Source organism: Juglans regia, chromosome 5 (assembly GCF_001411555.2).
Source record: "Juglans regia cultivar Chandler chromosome 5, Walnut 2.0, whole genome shotgun sequence".
In the NCBI taxonomy this organism is placed as follows: domain Eukaryota; kingdom Viridiplantae; phylum Streptophyta; class Magnoliopsida; order Fagales; family Juglandaceae; genus Juglans; species Juglans regia.
In genome coordinates, this window is record NC_049905.1 from 3,578,573 (window position 1) to 3,594,331 (window position 15,759).

The 15,759-nt window shown below is 34.5% G+C and overlaps 1 protein-coding gene across 3 annotated transcripts; it reads right to left on the reverse strand.

Annotated features, from left to right (window-relative positions):
* Nucleotides 1-2,526: 2,526 nt before the first annotated feature.
* On the reverse strand, nucleotides 2,527-14,204 carry LOC109012599 (thaumatin-like protein 1b). Of its 3 annotated transcripts, XM_035690157.1 has the most exons (5): nucleotides 14,082-14,170; nucleotides 5,444-5,636; nucleotides 4,964-5,338; nucleotides 3,917-4,003; nucleotides 2,527-3,268 (listed from the first exon to the last, which is right to left on the reverse strand). In XM_035690157.1, the coding sequence occupies exons 4-5, from the start codon at nucleotides 3,933-3,935 to the stop codon at nucleotides 2,589-2,591; spliced, it is 699 nt and encodes a 232-aa protein (XP_035546050.1). In that variant the 5' UTR covers nucleotides 3,936-4,003; nucleotides 4,964-5,338; nucleotides 5,444-5,636; nucleotides 14,082-14,170; the 3' UTR covers nucleotides 2,527-2,588. The 3 variants fall into 3 exon arrangements, with proteins under 3 accessions (XP_035546050.1, XP_018850058.1, XP_018849979.1); XM_018994513.1 differs by lacking the exon at nucleotides 4,964-5,338; XM_018994434.2 differs by lacking the exons at nucleotides 4,964-5,338; nucleotides 5,444-5,636 and having other exon boundaries at nucleotides 14,082-14,204.
* Nucleotides 14,205-15,759: the final 1,555 nt, after the last annotated feature.

A 15,759-nucleotide genomic window follows, 5' to 3' on the forward strand; every position in this document is an offset into this window, starting at 1 on the left:
GGTTGTTTTCAGATTGGCGTCTAATAAGCAAAAGCAAGCTTCAGGTTCATAGGTGATGGGTTTTTCCAATGGAGTGGTGCTTTGGGATGTAGGTTTCTCCAGATCTACCCAGGATTGGGAAGTAGAGAAGGTTATTGATTTTTTTAGATTGTTATATTCTATGGAGATAAGAAGTCAGGGCAGGGACCAACTATGCTGGAGACAAACAGCCTCTAAAAAGTTTACAGTTTGATCATACTATAAGGTGATACTAAATCAGCCCCATTTTTGCTTTCCTTGGAAGAGGATTTGGAAGGCTCATGTTCTGTCAAGGGTGGGTTTTTTTGTATGGACAACAACAATAGGGAATATTCAGACTATAGATAACTTGAGGAAGCACGGAATGATTGTCTTGGATTGGTGCTTTATGCGTAAGAAAGAAGCGGAATCAGTGAACCATTTACTACTTCATTGTGAAATGGCTAAAGTGTTGTGGGATGGAGTGTTTGGAAGGTTTGGGCTGAGCTGGGTTATGCCAGAAGCAGTGGTCAATTTCCTAGCAAGCTGGACCAACTTTCAAATGCATACTTGTTCCCAAGTGGCAGCTGCTTGGAAAATGATGCCTCTGTGTATTATGTGGTGCATTTGATTGGAGAGAAATGAGAGGTGTTTTAATGGTTGAGAATGCAATAGAGATGCATTTTGGAAGTTTTCTATAAGCACTCTACTTAGCTAGTTCTCTGCTATTGTACTCAAGGGTGGGGCTATAAACGAGTTCTTGTCATCGTTTCTCTAGTTTTAGAATGTAACTAGGTGTTTCTTTTGTATACTCTCTGTGTACTTGGGCTTCGCCTATTACATTATATTTAATAAAATCTTTAACTTATCAAAAAACATATCCATTCGGTGCGCTTCTAGAAATGTTATATATGCATTTGTAGGGATGGATGCTCTGGTATGAGTTTTTGCCAAAATAATTTGGGCAAAAACTGTGGTGTGTGAAAAATTGGAAAAATTACTAGGATCTAATACCCTTTTCTTAGAACTACCAAATAAAAGTTAGAGGGAGCTTCTATGGAGGATACCTTGCCATACTAGTTGCATGCTCAATGAATTTTGACAAGGAAAAAAAATCTCCATTAATCTAGCATCATGGTTGATTGAACACCAAATCCAAATCTAGGTGGTAATATCGTAGTGCTTTGGGATCCTTCCTCGCAGGTGACCAATCACTTAAACTTCCTGTGCATATGTGGTAATTTTTTTAGAGAAGAAGTTACACTAGATTTACACAGGTTTAAGAAAGGATATGCGAAAGTTTCTAGCAAAAATAAAATAGATAGAAGTTCCTAACAATTATTGGAAACCAACAGGGGTGAGGGGGGGAGAGAGAGAGACACAGAGATACGGCGGTACTTGAGCTGCTTGAAAGAGAGTCCACAAGACGTCTATCGACGATCTCCAGCTCTGACATAGGATAGCTCGCCAGTCACTCAGCGTCCGGATTAAACCGTAGGTAAAGGAAGAAGGATTGGAAATCAGGAATGGAGAGTGGAGGAGGAGGAGGAGGCGACAAGGGAATTAGTAGCGTTGAGGAAGAAGGTCTTGTTTGATCTGAAAGGGAACGAGGGTAACAAGATTAAAGATGGGTTTGTTAGGTTGGAAAATGGGAGAAGATGAAAATAAAATAGTTTGAGGAAGATGAGGAGGTCGGCCAATCGCCTACAGTGTAAGAGTCTGCGATGCCGTGGAATCTAAGGAGAGGAGGAGGAAGAGGAGGATCGCCGTGTGTAAAGCTCCGACTGCCGTGGAATCTCAATTTGTCTTCTGTTTGGTAGGGAAATTGAATATGAGGTAGGGTTGGATGGAGAAGAAGAAGGTGGGATTAGAAGACTGACCCGCGCAAAACGATAGGGTCTAAGATATAAGTGATGTCTTTTGGTGCCCTATTAATAAAATCTATCGTTACAAAGTTTCATTACCGAGGAAAGAAACCATCACAACATAAACCTGTTATTTGCGTAGACAAAACCTATCTTAATAACACAAAATCACTGCAACAAATAAAATAATTAGTGCTCGGGTTAATATATCTCAACTTCATGCTAGAATTCGATGGCAAAGTTGTAATCATCGCAACTACACATTATTAGCAGCGATTTCTTTTGCAAAAAAAATTTAAATCACTATAATAGGCCTTTTTTCTTGTTGTGAATTAATTGAATTGAACCAGCTTCAAATGTAACAATGATAGAAACCTCATGGTCTGCATTAATTTTGATCGATCCATACACGTCTAAATAAGCTTTTGATGGTATATTATCACAAGATAGTAGTATGTATTATGTATTCCCATGAATGAATGAATGGGTATATAGCCGAATGTGAAGATCATCATGGAGTAGCTGCATACAAAAAAGCATGCACAAGAAATTTAAATAATTTGCGCATTTATTTATTAATTTTCTATATGTAGTAATTCATTAATTATTATTTGTTACACTGAGTCGATTATTATTATAATTATTATAAAAAAGAAGCTGGAAATGCATGCAATATGCATGAATGCATAACTCTTGATCTCATCTCATGATCAAGTTAGACATTATTCAAGGGCAAAAAGTGATAACGTAATTAGGTGCACCAGAGCAGGTGAAGGTGCTATTCACATCATCATAAGCGTAGCTATAAGCTTGAGGGCACTGGTTCTCAAAGAACATGGAATAGTTTGTGGGACGACATGTTTGTGGAGTACTGAAATTGCCAGTGCAGCAGTATTGTGGTTGAGTGAACACTGAGCATGCGCTCCGACATGCGATCACACTCCCATCTGCGGCTTTCAGTTGCAGCTCTGCTGGGCAAACCGCGTTCACATTGGCCGGGCAACTCGAGGTCTGGCAATCACCACTCCCGCCTTCTGTGCTCACTGAAACAGGCAGGTTGAAGCCTTTGACAAGGCTGACATCGTAAAAGTCTTTCCCACCATTTTCTGCTATGTAGATTTCTACCAAAGATGCTGGCAGGATTGCTTCCTTGCCATTGCATGCAACCTGTCCGGAGTCGCAATCCGCAGTCGCGCAAGAGAACCTTCCTGAGGCGTCCGTGGAGCAACCAGTTCGTGCCCAAAAACTGCCTTTCCATGGAGCTTGGGCATCTAGGGATGTGGATGCTTTGGATGCTAACTCAAATCCAGTTGTTGATAGTTGAGGTTTCTGATCGGCGGTTAGGGTTCCTGGCCAGACGGTATTGGGACAGTTGTTGGTGAAAGTTATTCTAGCGGATTGAGCACCTGCAATATTTAATTCCTTGTCACCATCAGTGAAGAAGCCAAGAGTGGGCAGGGCCGGGGCAGGCACCCCCAAGGCTCTAAGCAAAGGTTAATATTTAAGCATTCTTAATAAAATTTAATATTTTAAGTATATTATTATTCATTTAATTTTATTTTATATAATACATTGATAGAATTCTTAATTAGGAGATTAATTAGAAAAACAATATTTAATTTTATACACATTTAAGACATAGGAGAAGATAAATAAAGTATTTTTATTTGTAATCATTAATATTCCCTAAAACTTTTGTGAAGATTTTAAATCATAATTTTAATTTTCACGTTTGCTTAAAATTTGTGTATACACTTTTTAATTAAAACATTAGATAAACTTTTTTATCGTTATGTTTTTTGTGAAATGCCTAGCTATATTTTTCTTTAGGTTTTGAGTTTATTTTTTATTTCTTGCTCTTCAATCATTTATTTTGTATATCATCATTTTGTTAGGGTTGTTCCTAAAATTCTCCAATTGAACTATTTATTCCAATCTAAAATACTTGGCCCCTTCGCCAAAGGCCTGTGGCCTGATTAGCATAAAACCCTAGCCTCCAAAATGGAGGTCTTGGGTTCGAAACCCCCTCCCCAAATGTAAAAAAAAAAAAATACTTGGCCCCTTCAAAATCATAATCCTGACTTCATCCGGACTGCTGCTTGTCACCGTGCATATTTGTCGAACATCAGAGCCATTACATCCTGCATCATTGATATATGAAGCAAATGAAGTTAGTCAAATATATACCATATCAGCTAGTAAGTCACACATGCATGCTTATCACAATGATATAAGTGCGTGTATATGCTATGACTATAAGGAATGAAAGCATTAAAGCAGGAATGCAAGAAATGAGCAAACATATGATTACTTCAGGAATGCAAAAAATTAGAAAAGAGACTGCATAATTTCAGTAAGTGTGCATAGTAATCTATCAAAGTATTTTAGGAAAGTTCAGGCTATTAGTCAATTGTATTTACTCTTGCTCTTTTATTGTAGCATTCTCTAATTCCTTTCTTAGTGTAGTTTCCTTATTAACAGATTGTACCAACTTGTAATTATTTAGTTTGCATGTAATCATCCTATATATGTTAATAATATACACCCTCTCTATCTCAACTCTTGAGATAGCTCTTTCTCAAAACTTCTTCTTGGTATCAAGACCCAAAACATGTCGAAAGAGAGTGGTGTTCTTTATTCTTCCAGAAATGGATTCTTCATCCTCCTTTGTGTCTTCAAATCATTCAGATACCTACCCTTATCTAGTCTCACAAAATGTTTCAAATTATGTTTCTCTCAAACTTAACTCCTCTAATTTTCTGCTATGGAAAACACAAATGCTAAATATACTTGAGAGTTATGACCTACAAGGGTTCATCACGGGTGAAGTTCAAGCTCCACCCAAATAATTCTTGCTGAGTCATCCAACTCACAGCAAAATTCACTATCACAAATGGCGCAGGTCTGATAGGTTGGTTAAAGGTTGGATCACAGTCACACTGTCTGAGGAGGTTTTAGGCATTGTTGTGGGATTAAACACAACCTAAGAGGTTTGGAGTGCTCTTGTTCATGCCTTTGCAAGAGTATCTTCAAACCATAGTCTTGCACTCAAGTAAAGGTTATCCTCTATCACCAAAGGATCTGATTCCTTAAGTGATTACCTCAGGAAATTGAAGACCATTTGTGATGAGCTTGCTGCTATTGGCAAGCCAGTTTTAGAACACAAGAAGTCTTAGTGGCTTCTCAATGGCCTTGGCAAGGAGTTTGAGGTCTTTACAGCCACAATGCTTAGGCCCCATGCTCCCTCATATTCTGAAGTAGTAACATTACTTGAAAGTTATGCTAACAGGTACAAACTTGATGCTTCTCCTGCATCAATGGTGTTCTATGGCCAAAAGTCTTACAAGAACAGAAAACAAATTGGTCCCTTTACTTCTAAGGGGACCAATTTGTTCAAGGGCACACCAATGGATCTAAAGCATCAACTCAGAGCCAACCCTCAAACAATTACTCTCGAGGTTCCAAAAACAGCAAATCTACACAAAAAGATGAAATTTTTTGTCAAATCTATCATAAAAGGAATTGCACAGCTTTGAAGTCTTTAAATAGATTTAATCATTCATTTACAAATGATAATCTACCTCAATGTTTTGCAGCAATGAAGATGGAAGAACCATCAGAAGCATCTTGACACTGGAGCCACTAATCACATGGTAGCAAGTCAAGGTACCCTCCAATCTTTGATTCCATATACTGGTCATGATGGGGTAATGGTTGGGAATTGCAAAATATTGCCTATTACACATATTGGTAAGGCCATGGTTGGGCCTGGGCCTGCTCAATCACCACTGCAGTTAAATAATGTTCTTGTGGTACATGATATCAAGAAAGATTTGCTCTCAGTTAGTAGGCTAACCTCAGATTTTTCACTAAAATTTGAGTTTGATGGACATGGTTTTGTGATAAAGGACAGGATAACATAGAGGACAATGGCAACAGGGAGGAAACAAAAGAGTCTATATGTTTTTAATGTTACTGCATCAACTTTTCCAGAAAAAATACCTACTTCTCTTCTAGATTTCGATCAACAAATAAGGACAACTGGCACTTAAGGCTAGGACATCCAAATTCTAGAGTTCTTGATTATCTATGTAATAAAAAGTTCATTTCATTTGATTCTAAACAACATTCCATTGGAATTTGTACAAGTTGCCAAATGGGGAAAGCTTCAAAATTATTTTCCTTCCTAGGGAGAATAATGTCAATGTTCCTTTTTCAAAAATACATTGTGATCTATGGGGACCAGCTCCCACTCCTTCTAGGAAAAAATACAGATTTTATGCCATTTTCATTAATGAGGCTACCAACTTTACTTGGTTTATTCCACTCAAGCATAAATCTGATCTTTCTTCAAGCCTTTCTTCAATTTCACATGCTTGTCACTTGTCAGTTTAATGCCAAAATACATGTTTTTCAAAGTGATGAAGGTGATGAATTTAATGACAAGAACCTTATTGCTGATTTTAAAAAACATGGCATTATCCACCAAGCTATTTGTCCTAAGACACCAGAACAAAATGGCAAAGCTGAGAGGAAACATCGAAGTATTGCAAATTTGGGCTTAACCTTGATGTTTCATGCAAAACACCCAAACAGATTCTCGTTAGACTGTTTTTTCACTGTTGTTTTCCTATTAAACATGCTACCATCATCTGTGCTTAACATGGAATCTCCTTTTCTCAGACTCTATGATAAGAATCCAGATTATAGCATCCTTATAATTCTTGGTTCTAGGTGTTTTCCATATCTTGGAGACTATAGGTCTAATAAACTAGAGCCAAATAGACTGCCATGTGTTTTCATTGGGTACAACACCAAGCATAAAGGGTACAAATGTCTTTATCCACCCACTGGTAGAGTCTATATTTCAAGGCATGTTGTTTCGATGAATTTGTCATATCATACTCTCAACCAACTCAGTTGTATGCTTCTCCTCCTGTTGAAGGTGATTTCTCAAGTTCTATGGAATGGCACAATGAAAATCAGCTATCACCCTCTACTTTTGCACCTCATCCTTTAAATTTAACTCCAAATGTTGTTGCATCTCCATCCTCTTTCCCAACTCAATCAGAGTCCTCACCCTCAAACAGTTCCCAAACTTCATCTCAACCCGTTTCTTCTCCCAATACTCAGACAGCTTCCTCATCACAGTTTGTTGCTGAAACAGCATTGCAGGTACCACCATTGCAACATCAGATGCAAACTAGGGCCAAAAGTGGAATTCATAGACCAAATCCACGATATGCAAATCTGCATAACCTAGTGAATATACCTGCTGAACCAAAAACAATCACAGCTGCAAAGAATCATCCTGGATAGTCTGCTACAATGGAAGAAGAACTACAAGCTCATGCTATGAATGACACTTGGGAATTAGTACCAAGAACATCTGATATGAATGTGATTGGATGCAAGTGGGTGTACAAGGCTAAGTTAAGAGCAAATAGCACATTGGAAAGGTATAAAGCTTGACTGGTAGCAAAGGGGTATAGTCAAGTAGATGGTGTCGATTTCTCTTAGACTTTTTCACTTGTGGTAAGGCCAACTAGTATTCGTGTTGTTCTTACAGTTGCTACTGTCAGAAAATGGCCAAATTATCAATTAGATATTAAGAATGCTTTCCTCCATGGATTTCTTAACAATCATATTTATATGCATCAACCTTCAGGGCATATAAATAGAGATCACCCACTGCATGTGTGCAAATTAAAAAGAGTCTTGTATGGCCTTAAACAGACACCTAGAACCTAGTTTGACAGGCTCAGTGATTATCTTCTTTAGCTTGGATTTTACTCAAGTTTAGTAGATCCAAGTCTCTTTGTCTCACACTCAACACATGGTGTACTCATTCTTCTACTTTATGTAGATGATATGGTAGTAACAGGTGACAACCCCAAAGAATTCAGTGGCTAATCTCATAGCTCAGTACTCAATTCTCAATCAAAGACCTTGGGTTTCTTCCTCATTTTCTGGGTATTGAAGTTCATAAACATGGTACTAATCTGTTTCTGTCACAACACAGGTAAATTGTAGACTTACTCACTTGAGCAAGTATGCATGAGAGCAAGCCACTGTCAACTCCTATGCCATCAAAAGGAGAACAAAAATCTGGTACTCATGAATTATTTCCTGATGTCAAAACACATAGAAGCCTTGTTGATGGTTTACAATATTTAACCTTTACAAAACCAGACATTTCCTATAGTGTCAATTACGTTTGCCAATTTATGCAAACTCCAGCAGTGATCCCTTTTCAGCTTGTTAAAAGAATCCTAAGATACTTACAAGGAACTGCAACTCTTGGTCTTCGAATTCTGTCCAATAGTACACTTGATCTATATGGGTTTTCAGATGCAGATTGGGCTGGCTGCCCCACTACAAGAAGTTCTACAACAAGCTTTTGCACGTTTCTTGGAAGTAATTCTATATCATGGAGTGCAAAGAAACAACCTTTCAATGGCTAGATCAAGTGCAGAAGCTGAGTATAGGGCTATGGCCTCTGCTGCAGCAGAGTTAACATAGCTATCCCTACCACTAAGAGATCTTGGTGTTCCATTAACCAAAGTTCCATTATTGCATTGTGATACTATGAGTGCATTATACATGAATCCTATTCTACATGCTCGAACCAAGTATATAGAGCTTGATTATCATTATGTCAGGAAAATGGTAGCTCTCGGGTCATTAGAAACCAAGTTTGTCACCTCACTTGACCAACTGGCTGATATCTTCACCAAGCCACTTCTTAAGGCACAATTCAAGCAGCTGCGAAACAAACTTGGGCTTTTCTCTCTACCACAGTCAAGTTTGAGGGGGAGTATAAGGAATGAAAGCATTAAAGCAGGAATGCAAGAAATCAACAAATAGATGATTACTTCAGAATTGCAGAAAATCAGAAAGAGATTGCATAATCTCAGTACGTGTACATAGTAATCAATCAAGCTATTCTAGGAAAGTCCAGGATGTTAGTCAATTGTTTTTACTCTTATTCCTTTATTATAGCATTCTCTAATTCCTTTCTTAGCATAGTTTCCTTATTAACAAATTGTAACAGCTTGTAATTATTTAGTTTGCACAGACTGTAATCGTCTTATATTTGTCAATAATATACACCTTCTCTATCTCAACTCGTGAGATAGCTTTTTCTCAAAACTTCTTCAATGACATAGTATTCATATAATTAAAATAACTTTACCAAACATCACTCAAACATAAAACACTTTTTGATTTTAAATCTTCATATTTTTCATATAATCATTATCTAATCATTATAAATTTTCCGAACTCACAAACAAAATACTAAAAATAATATAATTTTTTCAAATTTCAAAACAAAAGTCATATTAAAAAATTATATTCAAACAATTTAATATTTAAATAATATTAAATTTATAGTATTTTTATTCAATTTTTTCTCTCTCATTTAAACCTAATAAGATATCTTAACTCAAACTATTTCATTACTATTTATAGATTTACTGAGATATTCTAAATATTCTAGAATCAACATCCAGGAGAGAAAATCTTTGAACAAATCAAAGCACATAAAGAGTTAAACGCACAAGTACGTAAATTCTGCACTTCTTTGTAGTGTTTACATTGTGAACGAATTGAAGGTGGTCTTCGAGTGTGGTTCTGTTGGTGCACGTGGGGATTGGGTGAGGATGACTGATTTTCAAATGCTGCAAAAGAAACCTGAGCCCATTGATGCCTACTCTCAATTTGAGCATGGGATGGAGGAATTGGTGTGTGGGCACTTAGATGACTGTATATATGTCATTTCCTTCATGTGTAGCTCTACACACACTCCGGATGACAAGGATGATGAGGGATATCAACTAGTTTGGAAGGTGTTGGTTTGGCAGAGTCAACTGCTGCATGGTGTTCTCACTCTCGTATTATGACTAGGTGGGCTTCCCGATAGGCACAAGACATGATAACCACAATTGAGAGGAGAAACCGCGAGTCTGAGTTGATGGCGCTTGCACGTTTGTGTTGGAAAGTCTAGTAAAGGGTTGAGATATTACCTCAAGGACCACACATTCGTTTTCCATTTTACCGGCACCACTGTAACAACGACTGAAACTTGAAAGAGGAAAAACTTCTTTCTATCCCTAACCACAACATAATAGAATCCAATGGGCTAATTCTATTATCTATAGGGTGAGAGAAGGGGTTTTCACATCTATTAACATTTTTGTCCCCTCCGATTATGAGCCTAAGATCAATATAAGATCTATGCTAATCCATAATAAATACAACAAGCTTCCACTTGGACAACATAAATCATTCAATCAAAAAATGAAAACCAACCAAGCATCTTCATAACATTACAAGTCCAAAATGTGTCTGCAAGTATTTAATTAGTTACGGTAACCATCAACGACAGGATGTATGAAGCTCAACAGGTACACACAATCACATGACTTAGATAGATGAGATGCAATTATGACGGAGAAATAATATGAAATAGTGGTTAACACTTACTTTCATAAGAAGCCCATCAAGATAAATCTAAATGTCTTGTGTTACGACTATGTTAATGTCGTAAACAGAATGTGCACACAATAACATATGGCAACAAAGTCAAAATTCACAATTCTCACATACATACAAAACTCCTACTAACTAAATACAATAGAAGGCTCAAACAAACCCATATTGGTTACATGCCCCTGAAATATTTTGCCAACATATGTTATGTGAAAATGTGCTCAACACAAAATGAGACTCAACCACTCTCTTTAATAAATAAATATTCAATGTCAATATAATTAGAGTAGGAAGAGCTCTTAGAATTTTGAGAGAATGAAACTACTACAAAATTATCACAAAATATCTTCAGTGGTCTCATAATAGTATACACAATACTCAATCCTGAGATAAAAGTTGAGGAAGTTGTAAGTGTTTGTTTGATATTGTACAAAAAAAAAACCCCTCCTGTTATCACGAACACATAACCCTGAGTTGATCTCTTGTCATCTGGACAACCTATACAATGGGATCAAATTCCAACTATATCTAGAATGTTGGATCACTAAAATGTTAGCAAAAAACCCTTTTGTGCCCTGTAAGTACCTCAGTACATTTTTAGCAGGTTTCTAGAGATTCAATCTAGGATCACTCAAGTATCTCCCAAGTACACTAACAACATAGGCGATATAAGGATGCTTACATGCTTATTCATACATCAAACTGCCAATAAATGAGGTATATGGAATAAGTTGCATTTCGTTTCTCTCACTATCATTTTGAGGGTACTGGGATTTAGTTAGTTTATTACCTTTCACTTAAAGGTGCAGTCCTTATAGAACTATCTTGTATATTAAATATATTAAACCTATTTAAAAGACAATCTAAGAGTGCTACTAGATCTCTCACGGACAATCTGTATACCTAATACATAAAGGCTTCACCAATATCCTTCGTGTCAAAATGAGAAGACAACATGTGCTTTTTCTCAAACAAGTGATCAATGTTATTTGCTATGAGTAATGTATCATCTATATACAGCACGAGAGAAAACATATTTACTCACACTAAGCTTGAAATATATACTTTGATCAACAAAATTCTCTTTAAAAAAATACAAGACCTGACAATCTCATCAAACTTCAAGTACCATTTTTGTGATGTTTGTTTAGGCCCATAAAAAACATTTTTTCAATTTGCACACTATATGTTGCTTTTCGTTTGATCAACAAAGTCCAAAAGTTGATATGGAGTTTGATAATGATTGAAACAACAACAATCTCTCCCTTTTTATGATGAAAAACACTTATTAAAATGTCGTTATACATTATAATGTTTGAACTCTCCCCTAGAATGTTCATCAGTAATGCACATATAAAACATTAATCCACATGATAAGAGCCTTCCTCAATGAGTTGAGTAGGCACGGCCACCCTCAAAGCTAAATCAAAGTTCATGATAGCTAAATTGATAGCAACAGACTTGTACCAATTCTCCTAAATTATTCATACACAAAAAGTATGAACCCATAAATATCTTCATAATGAAAAATAATTTTCATTTCAAACATGTTTACCAAAAGCTGAGGATAACATAAAATTTATTTTGCATACAAATGAAGTATGCACCCACAAATATACGCATGATGAAAATAATTTTCACACATATACTAGAATTTGAAAGGCAAAATGATTTCTTATGCATAATTATGTCTTAATTTATCCTAGAGTCCGAAAAATATAATGGACTCCTACGCATGATAAAGAAAAAAAGTTAAATAAAATGACTTAAGATGACCATTTTATCAACAGGATATGTATGAGTCACCAAGTGCAAGATACTTAAAAAAAAAATTATCGTTCTAAACATCCTCCCAAATAATTATTCACAGATTGGATGAAAGTAAATATTCGCGTAGGTCTTAGAATTTTCAAATTTCCTTTTCATCATTTTAATATCCAATTATAAACAACAATAAATTCAATTATTCATCATGATTTGTTTCACGATAGGCAAATACATAACCAATCAAAATCGTTGATTTTATCCATCTTTCATTGTTTATGCATGCAAACAATGTACAAGTCTTAAAAGAAAGAGAAAATGCATGAAAACATGCACAATATCGCAAATATCATTTATTTAATTATTTATTGGGAAATACGGAAGATAGAAAAATAGAATATTTTCGAAATCTTTTTCTAATAAAAAATTATTAAAATAGTAAATATTATTATTATATTCTGTCGGATCCGGATTGGGATTCAGATCCATGTCAAACAGGGCGACCTGATCAACTGGGTCAATCAAACGAGTCATGTCAACCGGTCAAATCGAGTTAAAGTCAGCCGATCCAACGGGTCATTGTCAATGATCAAACAACGTCAAATAGTTCAAGGTGTGTTGGTTATAAGATTTGATCTAGCCCAATGAACTTAAAACCCAAAAGGATTAAATTCAAAGCAACAATGGGCGGAATCACATCTACAAGCTTCAAGCCCAAAATCAAATAACACAAGCTTCAAACTCAACTAAACACCTTATAGAAATACTGACTCAAAATTGGGCCAACCACAAGCCCAACCCTTAAAGAATAGACCCATTAAGGAACAAAATCCTACCGGAATCAAAGGCCGATGACTCAGCTTCTATAATCTTACGATTAGGAAATGATACATCTTTACTTCCTTTATTATTACTTTACTATCCAGATTTTTTTTTTCTTTTACTCTTTAAATCTTGATTAAAAATTTTAGAATATAGTCTTCTTGCATAAGTAAGAAGAAAATAATTCAATCAAGTAACGTTATCATATAATTTAATTAAAAATAGATTCAATTGAATAAGAATTGACATTTTTTTTGTTTTTTGAGTCAATTTTTATAAAATCGAAGTTATTTTGAATTAATTTACATTACACAATTACATTTTGAATTTATTATCTTTTAGATTATGCAAAAAGGTCATATTATGAGATTTTTAATCCGAATTGAAATAGCAAAAGAAAAGAAAAAATAATTTGAAAGTAAAGGTGGTGTAAGACTATCATTATCTATTGCGATTTATTATAATAGAAAACTAGCCCCGTGCCGTCACTATTTTGGACATTGTTCCGGCCACTATTCCGACCAAATGAACACTATTTTTCAATAGATCTTGATGAGAAGATGCCAATGAGGACATTTTCGACATCCTCTCGTGCTTCCAGCAACCACCACATAAGACATATATATATATCCACCTATATCCCTCTATCTCTAACCACACAACTAGGGGTAAAACACAGTCGATCCGGACTAGAAAAACCAATCGGGCCAGAGCTGACCGAGAACCAGTCTAGTTCGTGTTTTAGAGGATCGAAAAGTTTTGGTCCGATCCCAAGTTTTTCCACCCCGGACTGGACCAGACTAAATGAAAAATAAAAATAAAAAATATAGTTTATATATATTATTTATATAATAATTGTACAATTTATTATATAATTTTTATCTAGCCTATCAGATTTTTGGATAAGGTGAACAGTCCTACTTGATGCATAAATCTAAAATACATAGATACACACATTTACACATATAAATCCAATACATAAAGTGTTTATAATTAAGATTTGTAAGTACGTACCTGGCAGGAGCTCATAACTAAATGAATTCTTAATGACAAAATAAAAGCATATGTGCAGTTAAAATTACTGTCCAAGCTATATAAAACGTTGAAGAAATCTCGATAGTACTGATGATGGAGGCATACCTGAGAGGAAAAAGAAGGCCAAGATAAGGCAGGAGATCATCTGTGAAAGGCCGCACTTCTTCATCCTTGCTAGATATTGCAGAGCTGGGTGCTGTTCTAATTACGAACATGATGGGATCGATACTCGGAACTCGATGTTATATATGGAGGCTCATCTCGTACGCGGTTTACTTTGACCAACGATGGATCATCTATCGGACGTCTAGGTAGGGCCTACCACAAATTAATGTAGTAAATGTCACGTCGGCCCTTAAAAAAACCCTTTTAGTTTTTGTATAACATGTGAGTTAAAATAAAAGAAATTATATTTATAGCAATATGATTTACATAAATAAAAATTAATTTTTTAATAATCGATTTCATATTTTTTAAAAAATACGTAACGTTTACACAACTTATAATTTTATGTAATATTACATTTAAAATAAATCTTATAATATTTATTGATTATTTAACATTATTAAAAATATTTATATAAATAATAATAAATATTATAAAGATTTTTTTTATATTTTTTTTCTCTATCAGATTTTGACGAGAACCTGAAAAGACATTCCTCCCTACAAATTCTTATCTCATTTTAAAAAATTTCATTTAAAGTATAACCCGAATATAAAATAGTTTTCAATTACAATTTTTTAATTTTTTTTATCTAATCATCATTTAAATATTACAAATTTTTTAAACTTCTAAACGAGACAAAAAAAAATAATCCATTTTATCAAATTTTAAAATAAAAATAATATTAAAAAATTTATATTCTATCAATTTTATTATTATTATTTTATATCTTAATAAAATATTATTTTATAACTCAATAAAATATCTTAATTCAAATTATTTTTTTATTATTTTTTTATATCAAAATAATATAAATAACTAATTTTTTTATATCAGAATAGCTTTTAAAAAAAAAGTAATAATTTTAAGTAATATGAAAGAGAAATATGACTTTAAACCAAAGTTTTCAATACCGTTTCAGTGACCGTTTCGGTTAATGTATTAGAATAAAATATTTCGATACCGGTACCGTTTCGGGATAGTTTATATATAATAAATTAATTATATATAAAAATTATATTTCATCCGAATAGCTTTTAAAAAAAGTAATAATTTTAAGTAATATCAAAGAGAAATATGACTTTAAACCAAAGTTTTGAATACCGTTTCGATTAAGGCATTGAAATAAAATATTTTGATACTGGTACCATTTCGGGATAGTCTATATATAATAAATTAATTATATATATAAATTATATTTCAAAATAATATCAATGCAAGTCTTAAAAAGTTAAAACACATATTTAGAAAACTCAATAATACTTCTAAGTTCTTAATCCTACTATTTTAAAAAATAATTAGTTATCTTCATCATGAAAAGGGAAATAGGGTTTTGATTTTCAGTCCTTGAGAAAAGGGGATTAAAAAAAATTGTCTTTAGATGTAAGAATTAGAATGAAAATTATGAAAAAATCAGAATTTTTACATTAATTACAAAAAAAAATAATTTCGGCTAGTACACCAAAATCAGTCGGTACACCAAAAATCGGCCGGTATTGACCAAAACGCACCGGTACAACCGATATTTGACCTAGTATGAAACACCTATCTCCCCCATATCGGTTACTATTTGGTACGGTACATACCGGCCGATACTGGTATGGTATTCAAAACATTG

Bases quoted from the DNA above. Each gene is read 5' to 3' on its own strand.
- LOC109012599 (XM_018994434.2), bottom strand. From the start codon at position 14,145: ATGAAGAAGTGCGGCCTTTCACAGATGATCTCCTGCCTTATCTTGGCC. The intron at 4,004-14,081 runs GTATGCCTCCAT...TCAATGATGCAG, and splicing joins GGCCTTCTTTTTCCTCTCAG to GATGTAATGGCTCTGATGTT. The intron at 3,269-3,916 runs GTATTTTTTTTT...TAAATATTGCAG, and splicing joins TATGATTTTGAAGGGGCCAA to GTGCTCAATCCGCTAGAATA.